This window comes from Hemitrygon akajei, chromosome 3, assembly GCF_048418815.1.
Source record: "Hemitrygon akajei chromosome 3, sHemAka1.3, whole genome shotgun sequence".
Classification (NCBI taxonomy): domain Eukaryota; kingdom Metazoa; phylum Chordata; class Chondrichthyes; order Myliobatiformes; family Dasyatidae; genus Hemitrygon; species Hemitrygon akajei.
Window position 1 is genome coordinate 141,048,479 of NC_133126.1, and position 22,814 is coordinate 141,071,292.

General features: G+C 37.0%; 1 protein-coding gene across 5 annotated transcripts in view; it reads right to left on the minus strand.

The window, feature by feature from the left end:
• The window catches only part of pax3b (paired box 3b), a 92,364-nt gene extending 71,409 nt beyond the window's left edge, over window positions 1-20,955 (minus strand). For 3 of the 5 annotated variants that reach the window (XM_073040937.1, XM_073040936.1, XM_073040939.1), the window contains exons 1-4: window positions 20,552-20,955; window positions 19,488-19,720; window positions 17,864-17,993; window positions 17,185-17,319 (exon numbers count right to left, since the gene is read on the minus strand). In XM_073040937.1, coding sequence (XP_072897038.1) covers window positions 17,185-17,319; window positions 17,864-17,993; window positions 19,488-19,720; window positions 20,552-20,639 — 586 coding nt within the window. In that variant the 5' untranslated portion in view covers window positions 20,640-20,955. Of the gene's footprint in view, window positions 1-16,170; window positions 16,649-17,184; window positions 17,320-17,863; window positions 17,994-19,487; window positions 19,721-20,312; window positions 20,412-20,551 lie in introns of those variants that run through there. The other 2 variants (XM_073040940.1, XM_073040938.1) reach the window with 2 other exon arrangements.
• Between the last annotated feature and the right edge of the window lie 1,859 nt (window positions 20,956-22,814).

Consider the following 22,814-nt stretch of genomic DNA (forward strand, 5'->3'; position numbering starts at 1 on the left):
CACCAGGCATCAGGATCTGTTCAATACAGTTCTGTTGTAATGCTGCACTTTCGACTAAATGATCACCCATTACAATATAAACAACATTTTAAAATGCCATCTGATCAAAATAAGAACTTTGGTGCTCAAGGAATACTATTTTTCTTGTATGTTGAATTAACATGACATCTTCTGGGATTTTTTGATATATATAAGCAAACAGTGAAGATGTACATGAAATGCAGAAGAGAAATTGATACCTTACATTATTAACTATGATTAATTGCAAAGACCTAGCAACTTTTGGGTGCCTCTTTGAAGTATTTACAGACACGCTGACAACAATAAAACCTGCATTTTAAAGAAGTGACTGGTTCTATTTCTAAGTAACAGAGAGAAATGCCATAAATATCTTGTTTTATTTAACATGCTAGTGAGGTCAACACAGTCTGCACATTGCACTTAAAACAGGCCAATTCTCAGCAGTGATAAACCTCTTCCATTCATCCAACCAATCTTAGTTGGGGTAAGGTGGTTATGTTTATCTTAAGCTAACCCAGATCAGAACAATCCATATCCTCAATATTGATATAGTTAAAAAGTTCCAAGTGTCAACAATACCTCTATAATGAAGTATAATATCAAGGCAGATCCTAAGCCGACATAAAATCCAAACTTTGTTTTCGCAGTTAAAAATGCTAGTTCATGATGTGAACACACAAATTATTATTCTTGAACTATTTGAGCTGTACATTTGATCTGAGGAAAACTTCTTGACATACTGATCATTTCAGTATTACAAATGTTTTTCTTATCTTTCCTGGAGCATGATCATAAGACTACGTCCAGTAATTAAATATTTATTTGTTTAAAGCTGAAGAAGATCCAAGTTACCAAACCAAACGAATATGACTAATAGGCTACATGGTTATGTGACTATTCAAAACCAGTTTTGGTGAAAGCACCAGCACAATTATTAACTAAACATACACAAAGATGTCTGAAAATGCATTTCTATGCAAATAGATGTAATTTTATTGTGTAGTTACCAAGGAAATTGCAATGGCTGGCTGGATCCAAGGCAGTCCTTTACGGAATATTTTACTCCCAGCAGATAATGCTACTGAGCAGGTGCTATGAAGCCACTAACCTGACAGTGCTAGCATAGCTACATTGATAAAACATAAATTATCAATGACACAAAATGGATCCACGCCTCTTTCATATTTTTAAATATATTAGATTAGAATTTATAAAACTTCAGTTACTTTGTTAGGTGTAAAACTTCTATTCTTTTCGAAGTTGAGCGCTTCCTTTGCTCATCTGCTTAAATGTGAAAACTCGGTGATTGGGGAGGGGGATACATTTCTATGTTGGTACTAAGTCATAGAAAGCCAAGCTACATATTATCTCTGTAATTAATTAACAAACTCAGCAATCTGGAATGGACACATTATCATCACAGGTGCTGAGTTTACCAAGCTAATTGGATAAAACAGTGGGCTACAGTCTATTGCTTTCCAAGATTAGTGATTGACATGCCTCTGTCTGGCTTGTCTATTAACTGTGGTCATATTGTTGCTATCTGGAGTTTTGCTTGGCTAATACTTCTAACAAATAGAGTGCTTCTTTAGCCCTTTCTCCTTGACCTTCTCTTGTCCATTTTCTTTTAGTCAATTCAAACTGCCTTATGAAGGATTTGGTCACAGTAGAGTGAATCCCAATTCAGTGCATATAGTTAAGAGAGTGCAGCCAAATTAGCTCTTAGTCAACTCTGTGCAGCACCAATTCAGCAACTCCCAACACTTAATGCAATTGGGTACAATCGATTAATTTGGTGCAATAAATTACAAAACAATAATAAACCACATCAGAACTCTCAGCCAAAATGAGTGGAAACATTAAAATAAACTTTAGGCGCAATGGGCTATGAGTGGCCCTGCTAGTACTCAATGCTATATAATGCAATTAACAAACACAGAATCAGCTGCGCTACATTAACCACAAGCTGAAACAAAACTCTCTGAACTGGATGTACCCCTTCTGAAGGGCTACTGAATGAATATAGTCCATTGGAGCCTCAGGTTCATCCTATTGCCTGCCCTGAATACCTCACTTCAAAGACAACCCGCATTCATTAATTGGCCTTTGAATTAATATCAAAAGGGTCACAATGTGAGTGCCAAAAGAGAAAGAAGCTTTAATGAAGCATAGAACTGCCATTCATTTGCAGATAAGCATGTTTTTATGCTTGGATGGTCACCATGCTGAAGGCCTCATGAAGGGGGAGGCAGAAAGAGTTGAAGAAGCTTTGCTCTAATGGTAATTTGTACTGTAAACAAACAAGAGAAAACCAACAAATATACTACAAAATAGTGGTAGACAGTTCAAGCCACAATAGGACAACAACTTTCAACTGCTATGACATACAGCAAAACAAAGGAATAGCTTAAATTAGCTGTTCCTCGGTTCAGAATCTTATTTTAATTAATATGTTATTTTAACAAACACAATCACTCTATCCAACTTTCAGTCTTTGTATTCAAATGTAATCAGAATTCTTGATATAACCCAAATTCACTCAATGTTACTTTATATCAATAAAATTGTAATGTTCCATTTTAAATTGCAAACTTCAAACACATTTGAGTTAGCTTTTCGAACTTCTTTCAATTTTATCAAGTCATTGTCATGGGGTATTTTGGAAATTTATTTCTCTTAATATTAAATCATAATTCTCAGAAAGCAAATTTATCTCTTATGATAAAAATTACTTTTCATTTCTGATCTCTATCACTGATATTTTGACTTGGAAACATTAACAGTATGTTACCTCAGTCAAGCACCCAGCGTTTCAATGCAGTCAATGTTACAGAATCATTGAAATAGAGCCTTACATCCTATGATCTGATAAGTTAAAGTCTCTTCATTGTTTGCACTGATGTGCTTATTGATCCCTTTTTTAAAAAAATCTTGAAAAGTATTGCAAAAAAGTTTCAACTGCCACCTTTTTTTATCTGTCAACAGCAGACATTGAGAAAAGCAATTGCTGAAATATTGATGGCAAGTATTCACTTTATTTACACAAAGTTCTTCTCAGTTTCTTTGATAAAAGCAGTTAAATCTTTTTACTCTTTCATGTTTTGTCAGAACTTGATTCCTTTTGTCCTCTGGCTATTTGCCTAGCTGCGAACAATGATGCGGGGAGAATAGAAGCAGATTGTTGGAATGGTCTTCAGTGAAACTAATTATGACATGTTGACTGCACTCACCATGACATATTTCAGAGATCCAAGCTTATTCAATTACCCTTTCCAGATTTCCCTTTGAGAAATATTTTATCCTTTTCAGTGTTTGTATTTCTGAAGTGCATTTATGTTCAATCTGTAAGCACAATCCCCTGATCTATGAGGGATGGTATTGTTACCGTTATTATACCCATTTCCAAATTAAGTAAACACCAATGGGATATTGAAGACATAATTTTGTATGAAAGGCTTAGTAGTAAAGAAAAAGATTTTTTCTCCGTGTATTTTTACAGCAACTGTGATATTTTGTAGTGCCCTCCTTAAGATGTGGTTCTAAACAAGGGCCATGAGGCTGTGGCTGTTTTTTGTTTGAGAGATTTCTTCTTGTTGGAATAAAACACATTTCATTCCATTTTGCTAATCACAACAGGCATTGACAGTTTGGTGAACACTGGACTTGTAATGCCTGATGATCATGGTGTGGGTTTTGCAGATGCCAACTAACGGCAGCTGCTCAGCGAGAGTATATTAGAATAGAGCCAATGAAAGAAAGGAGAAACATCTTAGTTACATACATCCTGAAAATATGAGTGTTTAATAACTTGGAAAACAAATTGAGACACTCATATGATTTGTATTCAGAATCTGAATGTTGCTGAAAAAATTATATATGATTTTATAATTTTAAATTAACCGACTACTAATTATTTTATTTCCCTTCTTTTAAATCATGTAGTGCCACTCTACTTAAGAGGATGGAGCTCTGTTTTTAGGTCTTTGCTAATTCAAACAGGTTAGTAAGAAATTCAAAACACTTTGCTTGGATTGAATCATCTTCTACTAATCTCCACCGCACTGTGAGGCACTCTGTCCCATCCACTCACTGTCCCATACTCTCCAACAACTGCACAACTATACCCACCATCTCCACACCACCTACCCCCCAGGGACTAAATAATGGAAAGCTTTCTGCATACAAAAGCATGCTCTAGAATTCTTCCTTCCGCTTAGAGTAGTATCTTGTTCATTCATGGAATCTCTAAGGTTGTGCCAGCATTTATTAAGTCCTAAGGCTTTTTTTGCACACACATGTGCAAGATGCCTCATAAAGAAAACACAGGATAGGATATTTCTGAGCTGGGGAAATCTGCCACTTTAAACACTTCAATGCCATTCTGGTTCTTGAAATGGAATATTCCAGAAGATAGGGCATACTTCCCTGGAACAAAAAAAATGCACTATCAAAATACATGGTTCTTTACTACAATTCTTGTGTCACTTAAATTTGTTTTTATTTTCAATAAAGAGAAACAATTCTGGGGCTTAATATTATAAACAAAAACAAATAAACAAAAGGCCATGGGGATTGGTATCAGTATTAAAACATGTAATCTGATAGAAGTCTGGTCTTTCGTCTATCATACCCACTCCTATTAATATACCCTTGACCTCAACTTGAATAATTGGAAGAGTTGCTTTTCTGAGAAGGCAGACAGCCTGAAGGCCACTGTAGCATGCATCCTTGCAATGAGTAAATAGAGGCACCACCCTAACTAAAGTGTGCCTTCTGAACACAGTGTCACATTTATGTGAGGGACTTAGATAAGAATTTAAAGAGAAAATTTCAATAAGTTCACTTATAATGGAGAAAATAACATGGCATCAACAAAGTAAACAACATTGAACATGTAGAATTGCAAAATAGAGAAATTCAAAATGATTGTATTAATTTCCCTTAGGTTCATCAATCTTAAAATAACAGGTAATTCCAAATAGATGAAAACCTTCAGTAAAGTAACAGGTGAATCTATTAAGAGAACAGGGATATATTAATTTAGTCTTAAATGTTCTGCTGTACCCAATTCAAACCACTTATGTATGTTTCAGCACTTCAGTGTTGATTTCTTGCAGATTCTCCACTTCAAAAATGCTCATGATACCCTGACCCCAATAACAATTTGGGCAAAAGTGTTGTTTCTCCTCTTCCACTGGGAAAAGTTAATCCCATTTACTAATCTGAATCTTGCCGGGAATAGCCAGGATTCCAGCTGAGGCTTCACATTACTGTCTCCATCAAGCAAAAGCATCATCCACTTGGTATTTACTTGAAGCACTACTTCCTTCCAGTTCATTCTACAATAGCACCTACTGTTACACTCTCAAGCGCCTCTGTCTTCTGCAGTTATTTAATCAGCACCTGCAAACCATTCCCCAGTGCATCCATCTCCATATTAAATTGATTTGAACCAGGGTATTATCACTCAATTATCATATAAATCACTGAAAATCAAAGGTACCTCCCTTTCAAAGTTTAAAATCTTGCTCGAAGTATGATTATTCTACATACAATTTGGCCTAACATATCACTGCAAACACACCCTATGATTGCACATTTTGTATTTCCGACGGTTAAGTCCTGTTAAGTATTCTGTTCAGTTGTAATTAATTATATAAATTATAGAAATAAAGGCTATAGACCAATTGCTCACAAATCAGATTATTATGTTGGTTGGCGTTGACATGAACATGAAAAACACATTTTATATCAAATGTCACAAGCAACATAAAATGGCAGCCAGGAACAATGTTGCATCATCCCAACTCATGGCAATGGAAGCTATCTCCCTGCTCCGGAAAGAAGTGTACCATTTGCCAGATGATTCATTCCATAAAACATATCCTACTGCATATACATGGTATTCTCATTGTAACCATCTTAGGTAACCACAGCACTCTTGAACATCTGCTAATACTTGTTCAACAGTCTTTATGAAATATTATTTGAAAGTTATTTTGGTTTAAAATGTTTTTATTTCTGAGCTATATATCTCCCGAGAATAATTTGATAAAAGCCAAAAGGAAACATTTATGAAAAAAAATAGAGTAGGATGCATGCTGCCTCAACTAAGTCTACATGAATGTCAAATTTCAGCAAACACCATTCTACATGACATGATGATACAAAAAAAAATAATTTCACTGCAGAACTCAAGGCCATGCAGTGTTTCAGGTTTTCTTTACAAGAAAAACATCAAATCTGAAGAGTTTGTAAATGGTCAGCTTTTGGATAATTAAATGTACATCCATTGAGGGTGTTTATCAAGAACGCTGCATATGCAGGGCCCTTAGTAATATCAAGGATCCCACCCATCCATCCAATATCCTCTGACTTTCTACCATCAGGTAGGAGACTCCTATGCATAAAAACAAGAATGCTCATGATGGGAAACAGTTTATTCCCTCAGGCCATTAGAATTCTGAACTCCCTGCCACATCACATTCAAAGTGTCACCAGTTAATCTGTTCTGTACCTACAATATTTAATTACTGCACTTTACGTTGTTTATTTATGTGTAATTCATCCATAGATTTATCCTTACTTTCATAAATTATTTGTGCTGTATGTGTGTTATGTGTATTACTGTGCTTCACATCCTGGTTCGGAGAAACGTTGTCTCGTTTGATGGTATACATGTTTATAGTTAAATGACAATAAACTTGGCTTGACTTTTATTTTCCTCTAACTTCAAAGCAACAAAAGCTGTTGCAGATCTTTTTCCTCAAACATGGTTGACCAACATAGTTTTGAAAATCAACCAAAGGTATTGAAGTTTTATAGCACAGATATTGTAGAAATCCTCCACATGATGCAATGGTAACACTCACAGTTATCAAGGATTTTGAAAAAATAACGTACAACTTTTGTTTACCTAGCTTTATTACATCAGGCTACAGACAGCATTGTGGAGGCATCTGCACTTGGAAACTGAATTGGCAGCCCAATACAAAAAAATTGTGTGTTTGTGGCAGCAGTATTACTTGTCACAAATGAAATCAGATAAATTAAATTCCATGAGAAAATAACAAAGGTATGCAGTAACTTGTAGCAAAGTTGAAGTATAATATTGTTCACTTTGATCTAAATTGATAGCCTTTTGTATCTGTTTAATTGAGAGATGGTTGTGCAATCTTGATGTGAATTTACAGAATGATTGGTAGTGACTTCACCAAATAAAGTAAAATATAATCAAAAAGATTAGCATTGAAAAGTCTTAAAGAACTCATCAGCTATAGTGTGAAATTATTCAAACTAGAACACACAAATCCACCTTTAGGAAATTGATGATTTATCCCAAAAATACACCTAACTTGTTATTAGTGTACAGTGTTGTTAAGAGCATTGATCTTTAGTTCCCTATACTCTCTTACCATATCATTTTACAAGGGGGATGATGAGAATAATTGAAGCTGAAAAGGCTCCTTACTCCATTATAATTATTTTCTGATTTTTTTCCCCCCTTGGTTCAAAGATAGTTCAGGAATGGTTTAAGTGCATGGCCGTGAAAGGCTTCTTAGCAATTTTCCAAATCTGGTGTTGATTTTAGGTAGAAGGTTTAAAAAAAATGAAAGAAAGAGTGAGTATCCCACAGATGGGATTTATACAAACAATTTGGACCACAATTACTTTGGTGAAAATTAGTTCTGATGAAAAGTTTACTTTAAGTGACTATTTTTTTCTTTAAAATTAATCAAGATTATATAAAATTTTACATAAGCTTCTGAATTAATGTACAACTACAACTTAATAGCACTGTAACCAAATATTTAGTATAAAATATTTATTAGAAATTAAACAATTAGATTAGCAAACTGTATAATTAGCTTTCACATTTGTATACAACTATATCGTTAATGTGCACAGAGATCTCTAATTAAGTTAATGATTAAGTTAAAAAACCTATGTTAATGAAGTTTCCATTTAAATATCCTACATTAGATACAATAAAGATACCCTCCCTTTAACTGCTGTAAGCAAAAAACATAGAGCTTTGATCCCTGTTGTTAAAAGGCAATGACAATAAAGTTCAGCAACAAGGGGCAGAGCTACTGGCCCCTCTTCACACAACAATAGCATCAGCACCAACAAACAAGCACTTGATCAATATTTGGCCAAGGCAACTGAAAAGTTTCTTTACAGATTTTAATTCCAGGTTGTAAAACAGCTGTAGGGCAAAAAGGGACATAAAACTCCAATGAATTCGTTTGTGAGGAACCTTTCCTGCCTGTTTAGCATGTAGTAACTGCATGGCCACAGCCATCATCAGCAAATTCGGCTTCACAAGATATCTCAGGGGATATGAACAGTGGCCAAACATAACATTTTAATTCAACTTGCTGCAATTCATACAGCTTTCCGAAAAAAAGGCACTGTTTGACAAAGAAGTCAATGTTATTCTATGAACTCTCTTGATCAAAATGATACCATGTGTTCCAGGTACACTGAACACAAGATACAAGACTTTCATGCCATAATTGGTTGCTGGGTTTATTTATATCCTAAGGAGTTGTTTCAGGTGACACCTTAGCTTGTATTATAATTTGCTACTTCACCTAACATGAACTTTTGTTTGGGGATAACTTCTGGTATAAGTTTGATGCCCACATTGCCAGCCAAAACATATCATAAAAATAGAAATTTATCCATTAGAAACACATTTTGTTTGTAATCAAAGCTAGTTGATTTATTTTAATTCATCACATTAAAACCGGCACAATTGTTTTTAAGTGATTTGAACCGCTTCGCAGAGTGGAATTATTGTATTTATTCAAACAGAAATTCTCTTAGACATGTGTGCATTGATGGAGCAGCTATGTTTTCTTTGGAATAATTGCCAGTGAAATTATTTGGTTTTGATATGATGTGCTAGAAATTAGTGATTTAATTATGATCAAAGGTTTATCAGACAGTAACACGAAATTAAATGGCAAAAGTATCTCCTTTGTTCCTTAAAATAAGTTTTAACACTGAAGAATATATCCCATAAAATAATTTCAATGAAATTGTGATCCCTGATTTGAATGTCATTTTGTATACTTTAGATCTATTTTGTACTCAAAATTTATTTTTATTGAACTGTTGTTCAGCACTTGTTGATATGCTTACTACAGGTGAAGTAGACCAATTCTTTTGGACCCGAGGCAGAATTTCCCAGTAATTTCTGTGTTGTGATCTATTTTGTTGTGCTTAATATTTATGAAATTAAAATAATACCACACATTTTTGTTGCATGAGAAAGCAATATTCACTTTATTATCTTTATTTTGTACTAATTTAGCAATAAGTAAATATCTAGAGAAAAATGTAAAAGAAAAGAGATGGTCTATATTGTAAAAGATTATATGATTAAACCTCATGTTTTATTTTTTTAGAAAAAGAAACACAAACGGAACATAAGCCACGTCAGTTATAACTTTTACATTCAAATTACAAGACCTACAAACTAATTAATCTGATTATTGATTCTATCATACAAAGCTTCACTAATACAGCCTAGCAATCAAATGCCTACTGGCATACAGAGACTGATGCCATCACCATGTGGCATTGCATTGCAGTGTCTTGTGAGTGATGGGAGCATGAAATCTACCTCTGGAGGGGTGAAATTTCACGCTGGTAATTAGACAGGCCTATCTGACCAATTTCACTTCACTACAGAATCAACACCAGGTTCTATCTTATTTAATGTGAACAATAAAACAATTACCACAGGTTTCCTTTGGCACCAGAATTTCAGAATTTTTCATTGCTTCCCATCAGAAGATATGAAAATATCAGCACCAACAAATATGAAAATATTCATACCAGAATATTGGCAAAATACAATTGACTCTATTTCTAAGGCCCAGAGGAGAACTACCTCAATGTGCTTATCCTAGTATGCCTAAAAACAATGCATTTACAAATATTACTAGTTCACTCTTCCCTCATCTTGAACCAGTTAATTTTCTGAGTTCAAATTCCAAATTACACCTAATCTATATGGACAATTGTCTTGCCCGAACCTAAACAGTTGGTCATAGGAAACCATTCAATAGCAGACACTGGAGGCTGCACATGCTGAAATCTAGAACAAATTGCTGGAGGAACTTAGGATGTCAGGCAGCGTCCATGGCGGAAAAGGTACAGTCAACATTTTGTGTGCAGACCCATCCAGTCCAGATGAACAACTGGCCAAATCTCGGCACAAAATCCATGAATTAAGCTGGGAAATATTTGGTCTATATGGTTTAGTAATAAGCTGGTTATGTCAAATGAATTGTCAGTAATTATTAAATTGGGTACATTAGTAGGATTTAGTCCAGTCTAGTGTTTATTTTCCATAGCTCTAGTGTTACAATGTGTATTGCTACTCTCCTTTCCCAAAACTTTCCAAAAGTTCCATACAAGCTCTTGCCTGCATGTCAATTGGTTAAAATTCTTTCACTCCTGGTCAGAAAACAAGCATGCCTTTATGTTACATTTGTTGCTATCTAGGCGAAGCACAGCAGCTACCTTGCCGAGGACAAAGAGAAATAATGACCAGCTTATCTGGTGTGAGGTTGTCGATCAATTTCCTCAGGGATTCCACTAACCAAATGGACCAAGTACCAAGGAAACAGCACAAGTGAATGTCATGCTCCGGGAAGGATTGCAATCATCTTACTGGAGAATAGCACATGCAACCGTGCAGCACGCTGTTAGTCCTGCAGGTGAACTGAAACATCTCTTGCAAAGACTTTGGCCTCCTAATGCAATTGAACTGCTTGGACAGTACACTTTAAGAATATTCGATCAAATGGGCGTAAGACCGTAAGATCGTGATAACCAAAACGGGCTTTTGATTTCCGAGAGGGAAAAAAAAATCTATGGTTTCATGCTTACAAACTGAATTTCAGTCTGAGACGCCAATACAGCCTGAACAATTGCAGACAGCTGGGTACATCTGGTGGTACAAAACCTACCGCGGCCACTGTTTTTGTTTATAATTGTTATCTTACCGATACAGATATAATTCGTTTGTTTTATTTGTGCGAGAAAATGTTAAGTGTGATTGGCCAGAAGGAAAACTGCCCGAGGAATCGTAAAAAGCTTTTCAGATCTGCTTTCACGAAATATATGTTAATTTAAAGGTTTTCTTTAGCAAATTGCATATAGTAGGTAGACTTATGTACGGCTAAGAGATGAGTCAACGAAATAATCGATTTTACTGCAATCTCATCTATATTATCTTCTCAAAGCAGTGTAGACCGAAATATAATGTTGGCTGGTGTTGTACTAAAGGAGTCATCATGAGGGGTCATTATAAATATTGGGATGATTATCACAATGCTCCCGTTCTCGTCCGTCTGCCCGCTCAACACAAGTAAACTCATCGTCAGTTTTCAGTCTTGTAACCCCTAACACTTGGTTTGCCCGTCATTCCGTATATAGTTTGCAAGAGGAGAGAAGAGTCTTATCTAATAGTATCGTGCTTGCTCTCCGTTGACTTTCTCTCATTCATCCTCACTGTTGCCACTTTGTCACTGCGTGCACTCGCAAGTGAATGAACACAACTGTTTCTTGTAATCTTACATCTAAATATTAAGATGGGCTCCGGGAGTCGCGTGTCTGCAGTACAGTTATTAGCTGTCAGGAATTCTATTACTACATGAACCGAAAATGCATTGGCTCGTTCAAAACTTCATTCCGTAAAACTATTTCATCTCGTTCCCCTCTCGCAGATTTACTTGTTCGTTGCTTCGAACAGTGCTCCCTGCGAGAGAGAAAAAAAAGGGACAGAAATTTCACGAATTTGCGCCCCGGGCGAATTGGGGGCGGGTCAGGGAGAGATGAAAGTGAGAAGAAATAAAGGGCTCGATTTAATCAGCTTTAAGAGGCTTCGGTCCGGGTTCTGATTGAATTTTGGACCTGCGCGTGATTGCAGATAAATCGAGCTTGACCACGCCTGAAGCTGCGAGAAAACAGTGTCCCATTCAGCGAAGATCGGGCAACCTCAGTCACTTTACCACACTACTAAATCATTAAATATAGTCCCGGCAGAAACACTTATAGCGACCCGTTTATATGTAAGAGAAAATGGCTAACAGGGGGAATTAACCACGAGGCGAACTTAGCAAGAATGTTGTGCTCTAATGGTTCTTAAGCAGCCGACAGTTCATAAAAACTTCAATGGTGCATTATTTTATGTGGCTTTTTTTTTAAATGGCAAGACTATCACGTTCGAGATTAGAAAGTTCACTGAAAGTTAGTTATTACGAAAAGTTCCCTGACTATAAGCTTTGTAAACTTTTATTTTAAGATCCTTTTAGTAAATTACAATTTTCTTTTCTTCTGATCCCCTGAGTTTGTCAGCTGTGCTTGCAAAGACTTTGCTATTAAAGTGCAAACAGAGGCCTCTTCAAACTACTTGGAAGTTACAAGCTGAACACTCCACGCTCGAATGCCTTGTATCATCGTGTTATAACTAGCTCTGTAATGTTACCAGGCCGTTGCGAGAGGGGGATAAAATCTCCAGTGACTTGAACTGATTGTTTACCTGTGAACCTAAGTTAATTACAACATAAATTGCTTGTTGAAAAGATTAGAACGTAAAGGACACTTTTCCTCTGTAATAACTTATTTCCATTTAAACTAATGGTGCCAAAATAACGAGGAGATCCTAGAATGAATACACTAACCTCTTACAAGTGTTGAGCCACAATCTTTTGGAAAATTAATTTGCAAAGGCTAAATTTTAATCTATTAACTGCTAGGAAATGGCCGGCATTCTTAGCCGTTTTCTCTCCCGCTACTTCCAATTTAATGCGAGACCCTAAATCAAAGACTTTGCTCAATCGGACTGTGCCAATTGTATTTTGCTTTTGAATGACAGTCGGCATCTTACGTCTAAAAAGATGGCAAAAGAAACATTTTGTTGGTGAAAATGGCTGGTTTTCCACGGTGGAAGCAGAGTCCATAAAACTCCAAGAACTGGCTGCTACCGGCGATCACTGAATAATTCATCCCTCATTGCAAGCCCAAATGTCTTTTCTCAGCCTTTTGTTTGGATGGTTTCTGTTCTTTTTTTCTCCCTGAATTACAAAAAGGTTGCCTTCTTTTGTTGCGACCAAGCTGTCACCGGCACAGGCTTTGTCCTTCCAAGCCTAAAGTGTAACTTTCAATGGACTCACGCTTCTTTGTTTTCCAAGTTCATCTCCAAGTGTGGATTGTGTATTCAAGGACCTCTTTGTATAGCTGGAAAAGTTGTACAAATGTTTGACCAGCTCATTTGGTCGTTTTTGTCTACTCAAGATCCTATTTGCAGCGAATTCCGTGCAGGTCTATGGACTCCTGCAACAAGCGACACTTTGTGTCAAAGCTTGTGCGCAAGGCTAATGCTAAAAAGGACTTAAATTTATCCACTCTCACCGAGAGTTTCCAGTCTTTTTTTTATATAGATTCGATGTTTTGATTAACAAATCATGTCTTTGCGAAAAGGTACTTTGTTAGCGGGGAGAAAAAGGAAATCAAATCTCAACAATGCCAACAAGTTAAAAGGAGGCACGGCTATACCTTTTCATTGTTACTATGATCCATAGAGAAGCTCGTAAAATACACATTCAGGATCATTCAAACGTTGAATATGGCATATCAATCAGATCAATAAATAGTTCCGACTAAAAACGAAATATCGCACTTCATGAATCAGGTCACAGCTTCACGGTCGCCTCTAGCTCCCTACTTGTCCTATGGACATTGGGCCGATCTTTCAGAGCCACGTTTCTGACGCGATTTCGCACAATCAAAATCAGGAAATAAACATTTCTAAATTGCACATGTACAGTATATGGCCAAAATCTGCGTGGATAGGAGGAAATATGTTTTCTGGATAAATCATAGCACTAGGTAACTGATGACGCTTTGTTTCTTATCAAAGTATGATAGGAAATATAACTGGTGATATTTTTGGTGTAAGTCGGGATTCTGTTTTAATTCTTGCAACTGTATAAATCCTCACTTCTGCGACACTTGAAGTATCCCGTAAAGTTCTAGTCTCCACACTATAGGAACAGCGCTTTGGAGAGGGTGCGGATATGGTTTACCAGGATCTTGCATGCGTAGGGCGTATTAGATCTAAGGAGAGGGTACAAAACTTGTTTTCGTTGGAGCGTCGGGTGCTAAAAAGGGTGACCGGACGGAGATATACAAGATAATGAGAAAATTAGATAGGGCAAATCGTCGACAACTCCCCTTCCACCACCACCCTCCCCCTCCCTCCAAAAGTCAGATACCTAAAGGTATATTTATGGTGAGAGAGGGAAGGTTTAAAGATGCACTAGCCACTTTGTTTTTACACGGGGATGTGGTAGAGTCAGATACAAATCAATGTTAAAGAGTCAAATGGACGCGTGAACTGGAGGGAGCAGAGTGACCATGTGCAGCCAGATGGGATGAGTTCAGACTGGCATCGTGGTGAGTGGGCCCAAGTTTTCTTTTTGTGCTGCACTGGTCTACCTTCTATGTCTATAAAACTGGCTCCAATAGTCAGACCATGTCCGCATCCCCCCCTCCCAACACTACGACCAGACTCCCCACCACACGCCACAGCCAGAGATCGCCATGTGGACAGACCAAAGATCCAAGGATGTTCTCAAAGGCTTCATTAGAACCAGCAACATTCCCGTCATTTTCTTGGAATTCAGAGTGGACAAGCGTTCCCAATGGCACCCAGACCCACGAGTCCATGCAACCTAGGTAGAAGCCTAGAATAAATGGCGGAGGAATCGAGGCGATCTTTCAAAATACCCACAATAAAAAAAGATTCTGGAAACACTCAACAAGGCGGGCATCATTTGAGAAAAGAAAGAAAGAGACACCGTTCCTTTGAAAGATCTGATGCCTGGAACGTTAACTCTGTGCCTACTTCCAAAGATGCTGCCTGATTTCTAATTTTGCGCATCTGAAGCAGTTTTGTTTTCCCTAAATATCCAACGCCCCCTGCACTTCGCGTTTCCTTCCACACCGTCAACTCTAGAAACTACGGAAATGGAGTTTATGCAAGTCTTCGATCCTAGGGACTGTCTATAAACATGTTGGTTCCAGAACCCCCTCCCCCAGTTAGCCATGAGATTTCCCGTTTATCTTCGCAGGTTCCGTATATCTTGACCAGGCTTAGTTTATTTACCTCATTTCCTTAACATGAATGATTGTGAATTTCCAACAAAGCAATCATGAAAAAAGTTCACCTATGTTTTAAAGAAATAATTTGTTCCTGTGTAAACATGCCCGAAATACTTGAGCAAATCTTAAAAGAACCGTTTCATAGTTTCTAAGAAACAGAAAAGAAGATTGATTTCGTGTGGGAGGGGAAATATCCAGAAACGCAGATAGGTGCAATTATACAAAAATTATAAGAGTATTTAAATCTCAAAGGGTTAAATAGACTCACCTTCTAACTCCCAAAAATAAAAGCAGTCTGTCGGATTTTTAAAATAATGCCTATTCCTTATTTCCAATATGCTCCGTTTTACTTTTCAATTATGGTAAAGTCAGTAAAATTCTGTAAAATGCTAATGGTAGATATGGGAGAAGTATTTGGTGATATTTCACTGAAATCCCCTGAAATTCAAACTTCAATTGACAAGTTGAGAGCCCTGTTAACTATATATGCAGTATCTAGTATATATGCAAAATTCACCACGCTGAACTTTCCCTCATTATATTTTGAAATGCTTAGAAAGTGGCATCAGAAGTTTAGTTTCGTTTCGTTACATACCAGAGACATACTGAGTTGAAGTTGCAGTAAATTTCCTTAGAAAGTTTAATTTTCTTTAAGTATCTTCTTTCTCATTATTAGTATCCCATTAATGCACTCCAAATATTATATAATTAGAGACATTTCAAATCACATCTGCACCGAATCACTTCCAATTTTCAGATCTCGTTGAAACATAATTAGCCAATGTTGGCTCAGTTTTAATGTAACACCATGTTGAAATTAGCCTGGTATGCTCTTATCTACAGAGCTATATGTGTCCCCTCACTCTGAATTACATTTCACATTGTTCAGTAAATTTTACCAGCATAGTTGTTTGTTTAAAATAATAACATCTAAACTAATAGCGTCCAATTTTTAAAGTCTACAATGTGTTAAACGTTACGACCATGATCTTATTTGATTATCTGAAACATTATTTTTCATCTTCGGAAACTGACAGTAAGATTACGAATGAAGAAAAATTTGCAAAGTGAACACCTGTTTTAAAATGCTGCAAGCTCAAACGTCGATTAGAATTTAAAACAACAATGTATGGTCTTTGAAATCGACACTAAAATCGAAATTACAGGAAGTTATTGATAGCATAATTGTATTGAATGACATACAGTTACATGGTTGTATATATTATCTGCGATCTCTACTTGATTGCGGCATCATTTAATTTATTAGGAACTTAGCAATAACTAAGTGAAGTCCTGCAACAGACGTAATCTGTTGCTGTTCCTGATGGAGCTGACACATTTAAGTGGTGTTATTTGGCTCTATTGCTCTGTAATCAATAAAAAACGGTCTACACTAATAATCCGTACAACAATATTAAGCCTACTCCTCCGCCGGCATTATCTGTAAATCAATGAAATTACAGTCAGATGTTAAACGGTGAAAATAAAATCAGTTTATCATCGCGCACAACGAAGCGGCAAACTATCAACAGGTTGCGGTGCTGATAAGTCTTGTTCTGATTGCATCTCGAACTTTGATATCGCCGCCCTTTGCTAGGTTTGTTCAATTGTTTTGACACTTTGGCGTAAACTTTACCACCTGAACAAGCTCAATAAAACTCACAGGGTGAAACAAAAGCAATACTTCCGTTCACTTTCCCTCACTCCGGGAAATGCCTCAACCGCAAAACAAAGCTAAGAACACCTAGGCATGTGCAGCTGGCGGCAAATACGTTCGTGGCCATTCTGTTGAAACCTCCAAGGAACATCGTGATTCCTTCTACCCCCATTGAACTTCCATTCGGAGTTACAGTAGACTTTGTCCAAATGATGTAAATAATACAATCTTAGTGATTCCTTAATTCGCATCAACTAAATAAAGTATCGACAGAAATATTAATCACAGAAAACGTACAATTTAATAAATTCCATCCTTACCCTTATCAGCCAGAATCCCGTCAATACTGTGCTTGGTTTTTTTATCGCCATCTTCATAGTCTTTTCTTCCACAATCTTCCTCTTCGTCTTCTTTTTTCCCGAATTTACTCCTCAGGATACGGCTTATTGAACTCACTTGTTTGGAGGAAATGTTTAATAAGATGAACAAAATGTTTCAAGTTCCTGTGCAATATTCCATTCATGAAACAAAAGTCCAGAATATTAAGTTTAATAATTCATTTATAATTTGGGATAAAGCGATTATACTTTACTTTTATCCATCAAAAATAATCAAATGGATATTTCTCTCAAGGGAAACATTACATTCATGATCAACGACATACCAAAAGCCCGAACTCTGGCAAATACCACCCCTCCATAAAAGCTATATAAGACATTGACTGTGGTCAATTTTAGCACGGTGAATTGTTTCTTAACTATTTTAATAAAAATAATAAATTAAAGGACCATATAAATGGAACTTTTTGAAATGCTGAATTAACTTATTAACATCATGAGGTACGGTTTCCTTTATTATTTGTTGTGCAGCTGGACGTCATTTACATTTGCAGAAATGTTCATGTTTATGGGAAATAAGAGTAGTTATGTTTGTATGTTAGTCACAATATTGTTTGAATTACTTCAATTCGCACAGATCTCAAATGTTGTACCAACCAACCTGAGGGAATGGTATTCCGATCACACATGCCGTCTTTCAATAGCTTATCCCGGATTTCCCAGCTAAACATTCCAGGATTCTCTTTCTTGTATTCTTCGATCTTTTTTTCCACATCTGGTATTGCCATTTGCTTCATTGGAAATGGTATGACAAGAAAGAGGACAAAATATTATTTACAGCTTTGCTTCATTGTGACAGGTAAACTACTCCACTTCAGAGACATTCCGACTTGAAAATCAAATACAGCAGTAATTTGTACTCAATTTCTAATTACGACAAACGCAGCAGTAGCTGAATAACAGCTCTATATCGGAATCTTGGGAAAAATCCATGCAAAACAAAATTCAATGTTTGATACACTTTGCACGTGAAATATGTAGCACTTCATTTGGACATAATTGTCGGGCACGCAGATATAGTTCACGACCGAAACTTTACTTGAGGAATTTGAACGAAAGTCAAATTGGACCGAAAAGGGTTTTATTGATTGGTAACTTCACTGCAAATCGCTACTCGAACTTTACAGTCACGTTTATCGAAAATGCGGGGTAACTAAAGTACGATTCCTGTGTTTAATGACCTATATTACGATAATTGCTGGCCATTACAACCTGCGTGCTTAATTGTCTGTGTCAAAACCACCGACTTTAAAGATTGAATTACGAATCAAGGAATAGTGTTTTCTCCATTATAAACATGGCACTGGCCATCCCGAATAGGTGCGATACAGTAAGCTGCTGTTTCATCTAAAATCCAAAACCCTCGATGGAGAAGTTTTGTTAAAATCCATTTACATTGTTCAAGATAGCCTTTCACCTTATATTTTTAAATATGTAATACTGTACAGCAAAAATCTTAAGTAAATCTATGTTTCTGGCCGTGTACAAAGCAAATAATATCAATGAAATAACAGTATGAGAGGAATATGGAAAATGAATCATTTATTATGATTTTAATGAACCCTATTTAATCATGTTACCAAACTGAAAATTGTAATTAGTTTTACCATTTTTGTAATATTAAAAGTATTAATCCAATATAAAAATGTTACTCCTTGCGTATTCTTACTAAGAAAATCCATTTTTTTACAGGTTCCTTCATTACGGTGAGAAGTTTTATTTTTGACGTTTGGAAGTCTTACTAAAATACTAATTTTAGTTGATCAAATTTATGCAACTTCTAAATGAACTGTAAATATATGGAACCAAACAAACTCTGCCATATAACGCCGCGTTTTCAAAGTATCATATTAAAAATGTTAGGAAAAGTTCAGCGAATTTTAAAAGTGATCGATTAGATCAAATTATTTGCAGTGCCTCAATTATGACAGGCGTAACTGAGTACCGCACGTGAATGCGTAACTACAGATGTAAATGGCACAAATTCAGCAAAAGGAGATGCTGATTCACAGTTTAAAAAATGGTAAAGTGCTACAATCCTCAGGTAGTTTTGGTCGATTTAACTGTCCGCATTTGAAGAACCTTCGTAGAACGCGCACGGACAATCGTAGCGCTATCCGTTCACTTTGGAGAGGAGCCGTAACAAAGCTTTTCGCGACGTTGTAAGATGCATCATCCAGGTTGTAAAAGACAAATCAATTTATTTACTAAGTGGTCCGACTTACCCTGGGTTTGCTCCCAGTCGCCCCTGGCCTGATGGATCCCGTTTCTTGGTATCTGCAGAGAATTTTAGAGACACAACCGTGGGAGACCCTCAGCTGCCGGGAAATGACACATGGTCTAATGCCGTGATGAGCCATTTCCACTATTTTGTGTCTGATATGATTTGGCAGAGGCCGACCGTTTATAAAAACTCCTCCGAGCTGGTTCACTCTTCCTTGACCTAAAGGCGTTGACACTATTTACGTAAAAAAAAATGCAGCGTTAATAGACATCGTGCAACTTAGAGAAGTGGAAAGAAACTCTGAAAATATTTCATTAACGCTTATAACAGATGGGTGAAGGGGAGTGTTTATATATCGTGCGGAGTACATTTGTAGAAACTGCTTTCAAATGAAACTGTTCGGAGTTTCAGAACTGAAAGTTTAAAATCTATTCACTGATGTCTCTCCACAACATTATTTCAAATTGTAAAATGGAAGTTGGAAGCGATAGGTCGGATGTGTTGCGATGAACACAAATAAAACCATGATACCAAACAATTTGAATCTGTTTTCTATAAGCAGACCATTCCGCCCCGTTACGTAAAAAAATGATTTTAGCGTATTTATAACATACCATAAAATCACGAGTTAGGGAAGGATTGATCACACTGAATTTTTCACATACTCAAGGAGTAAAGCTGTTAAAACTAGCCAAACTTCGGATATCTGAAACCAATGAAGTGGATTTATTTCTGTTGCTTTTCACAGTTTGTCTCCTTTTAACACTAACGTGGTCAGTCCGTGTTAAACACCAACGAACTCCTCAATTATATTAGAATTACTTACTGGATATACTGAACATGATACTTGGAGAAGTACGTTTATGAGATAATAGAAACTTTGAAAATGAGTTCACTAAATAGGCCTGTACAGCTGTAGTGGCATAACAAACTATTATTTGGCAAGTTTCATGATGTATTGCCGTTGTCTCACACAGAAGATTCCCCGTGGACGCGCGTAAACGGCTTTTCTCTCGTAGTACGAAGCTAAGGGGCACTCGATCAGTTAAAGCATGTGGAGCTCACCTTCCAGTGGGAAACCGCTGCCGCGAGAGTAGTTCTGTCCCCCGGCTGGCCGCATCATTCTTGGGACGGGTCCAGCCAACGTGCTCATTTTTTTGGACACGTTCAGTCCCAGATATTCAGTGGGTTGTCGAAGGAGGAGGAGAGATATATATTTTAAACAATAAGAATAATGGTCACTTTTAAGGTAAATCCACTCAGACCAGTCGACTTCAGGACAGCTAAGCTGCAGTTTCAGTTGTTCTCAGCAGATGTGACACCCCCAAATACTTAACCGGCGATCTCAAGAAAGTTGACTGAGTTTCTGCTGAAGTTTCAGAAGGTGCAGTTGATGGTGGTTCGTGCGATGCCCTGTTACGTGTGACAGGTACAACTATGATTCAGGGGCTAAGAGTTGTGGTCACAGTCAGGAGTCGATGGGACGGTGACCTGGAGAATTTATCAGTTCTTCCACCCCTGGCTCCATCGAGACCCCTGTCTTCTGATTGGCGAATAAGCGAGATTCTTCTCTATGGAAACGTGTGCTTTGATTGGCCAATCCCTGCAATCTTCTTTTCCCATCACTGGAAATATGATTTTTTTAAAATAAAAAGCGAACGTGCGGCTGCGGCAGGAACAGAAAGCCGTCCTGAAGCCTCTCTAACACACGGCAACTTTCACTGGCTTATCTATCATATATCTAAACACACGCACCATTTTGTTTCAGAGGAGATTGCCTGCAGGTCAAAAGCCTGAAGTCAAAAGAAGGCGATCTCTGAAAACAGTGCTACATTCTTTGACACTCTGAATTATATTAGTAATACAATTCGCCAACAATTAGCAGCTGTCCCTCTAAAACTAATCCCTAGTAAAATTGTGTTTGGAGTTATTAATATCAGGGATAGTCCATCCGGAGTTGTGAGAAACAAATGCCTCTCAGGTGAAGCCAAAGCACTGTGATGATACAGTCGAGTTAGGCCTTCGCATTTTCTGGGGTTTATATATGTGGTATTAAGAATTAAGGAAGAACCCAAAAAAAGAGAAAGAAATGGTCTGGCTGGGAGCTGAAGCGCCACAGCAGGATATGACGCCAGGACTGTTGTAAAGCCCGTCTGCCCTCAGAGAAGGTACCATTGTCTGAGTTCTCTATTTATAACTTGCTAACTGCCGGTAAACTCATCCTTTACACTCTGATCTTCAAGCACAGCCATCCGAGTGGGCTTTATTTGGAAGTGGCTATTCAAAAAACCCTGTCAGTCTGGCGCGGAACTTCATTCAAAGCCTTAATCAATCAAACGATGAGATAGTTAAGACTGGGCTTTGTTTGAAAGGCGGTTCCAAAAGAGAAACAACCTCCTTTTGGCAAAAAGTCATCGCTTTCACTTACTGATTCTTAATCTCGACAATTGTTCTCTTATACCAGAACAGAATGATTATCCAGTGACGTAACAAAAAGAAAGATTAAACGGACTCAGTCGCTATTATATTAATTCTCCCTTTTAAGTTGTTTAAAATAGCACTTAAACAGCATCATCCCATTTCCAGTGATCATCCTACCCTGTGCCAGAATTAACCCACGTTTCTGAAAAAGAATGATCCCTGCATTTTAGGGATCGAATCAAAAACCGATTACTGTAACCAAAATCCATCAACAAAGTCGGAGTATTTTTAAACGCGGTATTTGATATTTACTTGTGAGGGGACGGGGTGGGAATAGATTTTTTTTCTTACTAATGCAACTACTTGTTATTGTAATAGGTTTATATATTTAGACTCAGCACGTAGCTTTATCTTTTTTGAATAATTTTAAAAGGCTATATATTTTGCACAAATCTTTTAAGGCATCATTTAATGCAAAGGTCTCAGGGTGGAAGCTGTCTTCGTCAGGGATGGGAAATTATTACAGGTAATGAAAGTGTTAATTTTAACAGATTGAGTAAAATGGGTCAGAATGATTAAGGGTAGCAGGATATATTGGTACTAGTACTGAAGTTGCCGAGAGAAGTGCGAATTACATATATAAAAGGGAAACCCGAATGTGACCAGTAATTAAAGCGATCTCCCAGGCCAGGTGCACATTAATTGGATCAGGATTTCAAGTGCCAGCGAGTTACCACCAATCAAGCATACACGGTAAAGGTAGATTTTGAAGAACACACATCTTACTTCAGCAGGAGCACTCTTCCGTGTTCAACTAAAATATTTTCACAAAATCTTTTAAGAGACATTCTTAAACGCAAATGATTGGAACTTTAAAAATTGTATGACTACACATTCATTCAACAAA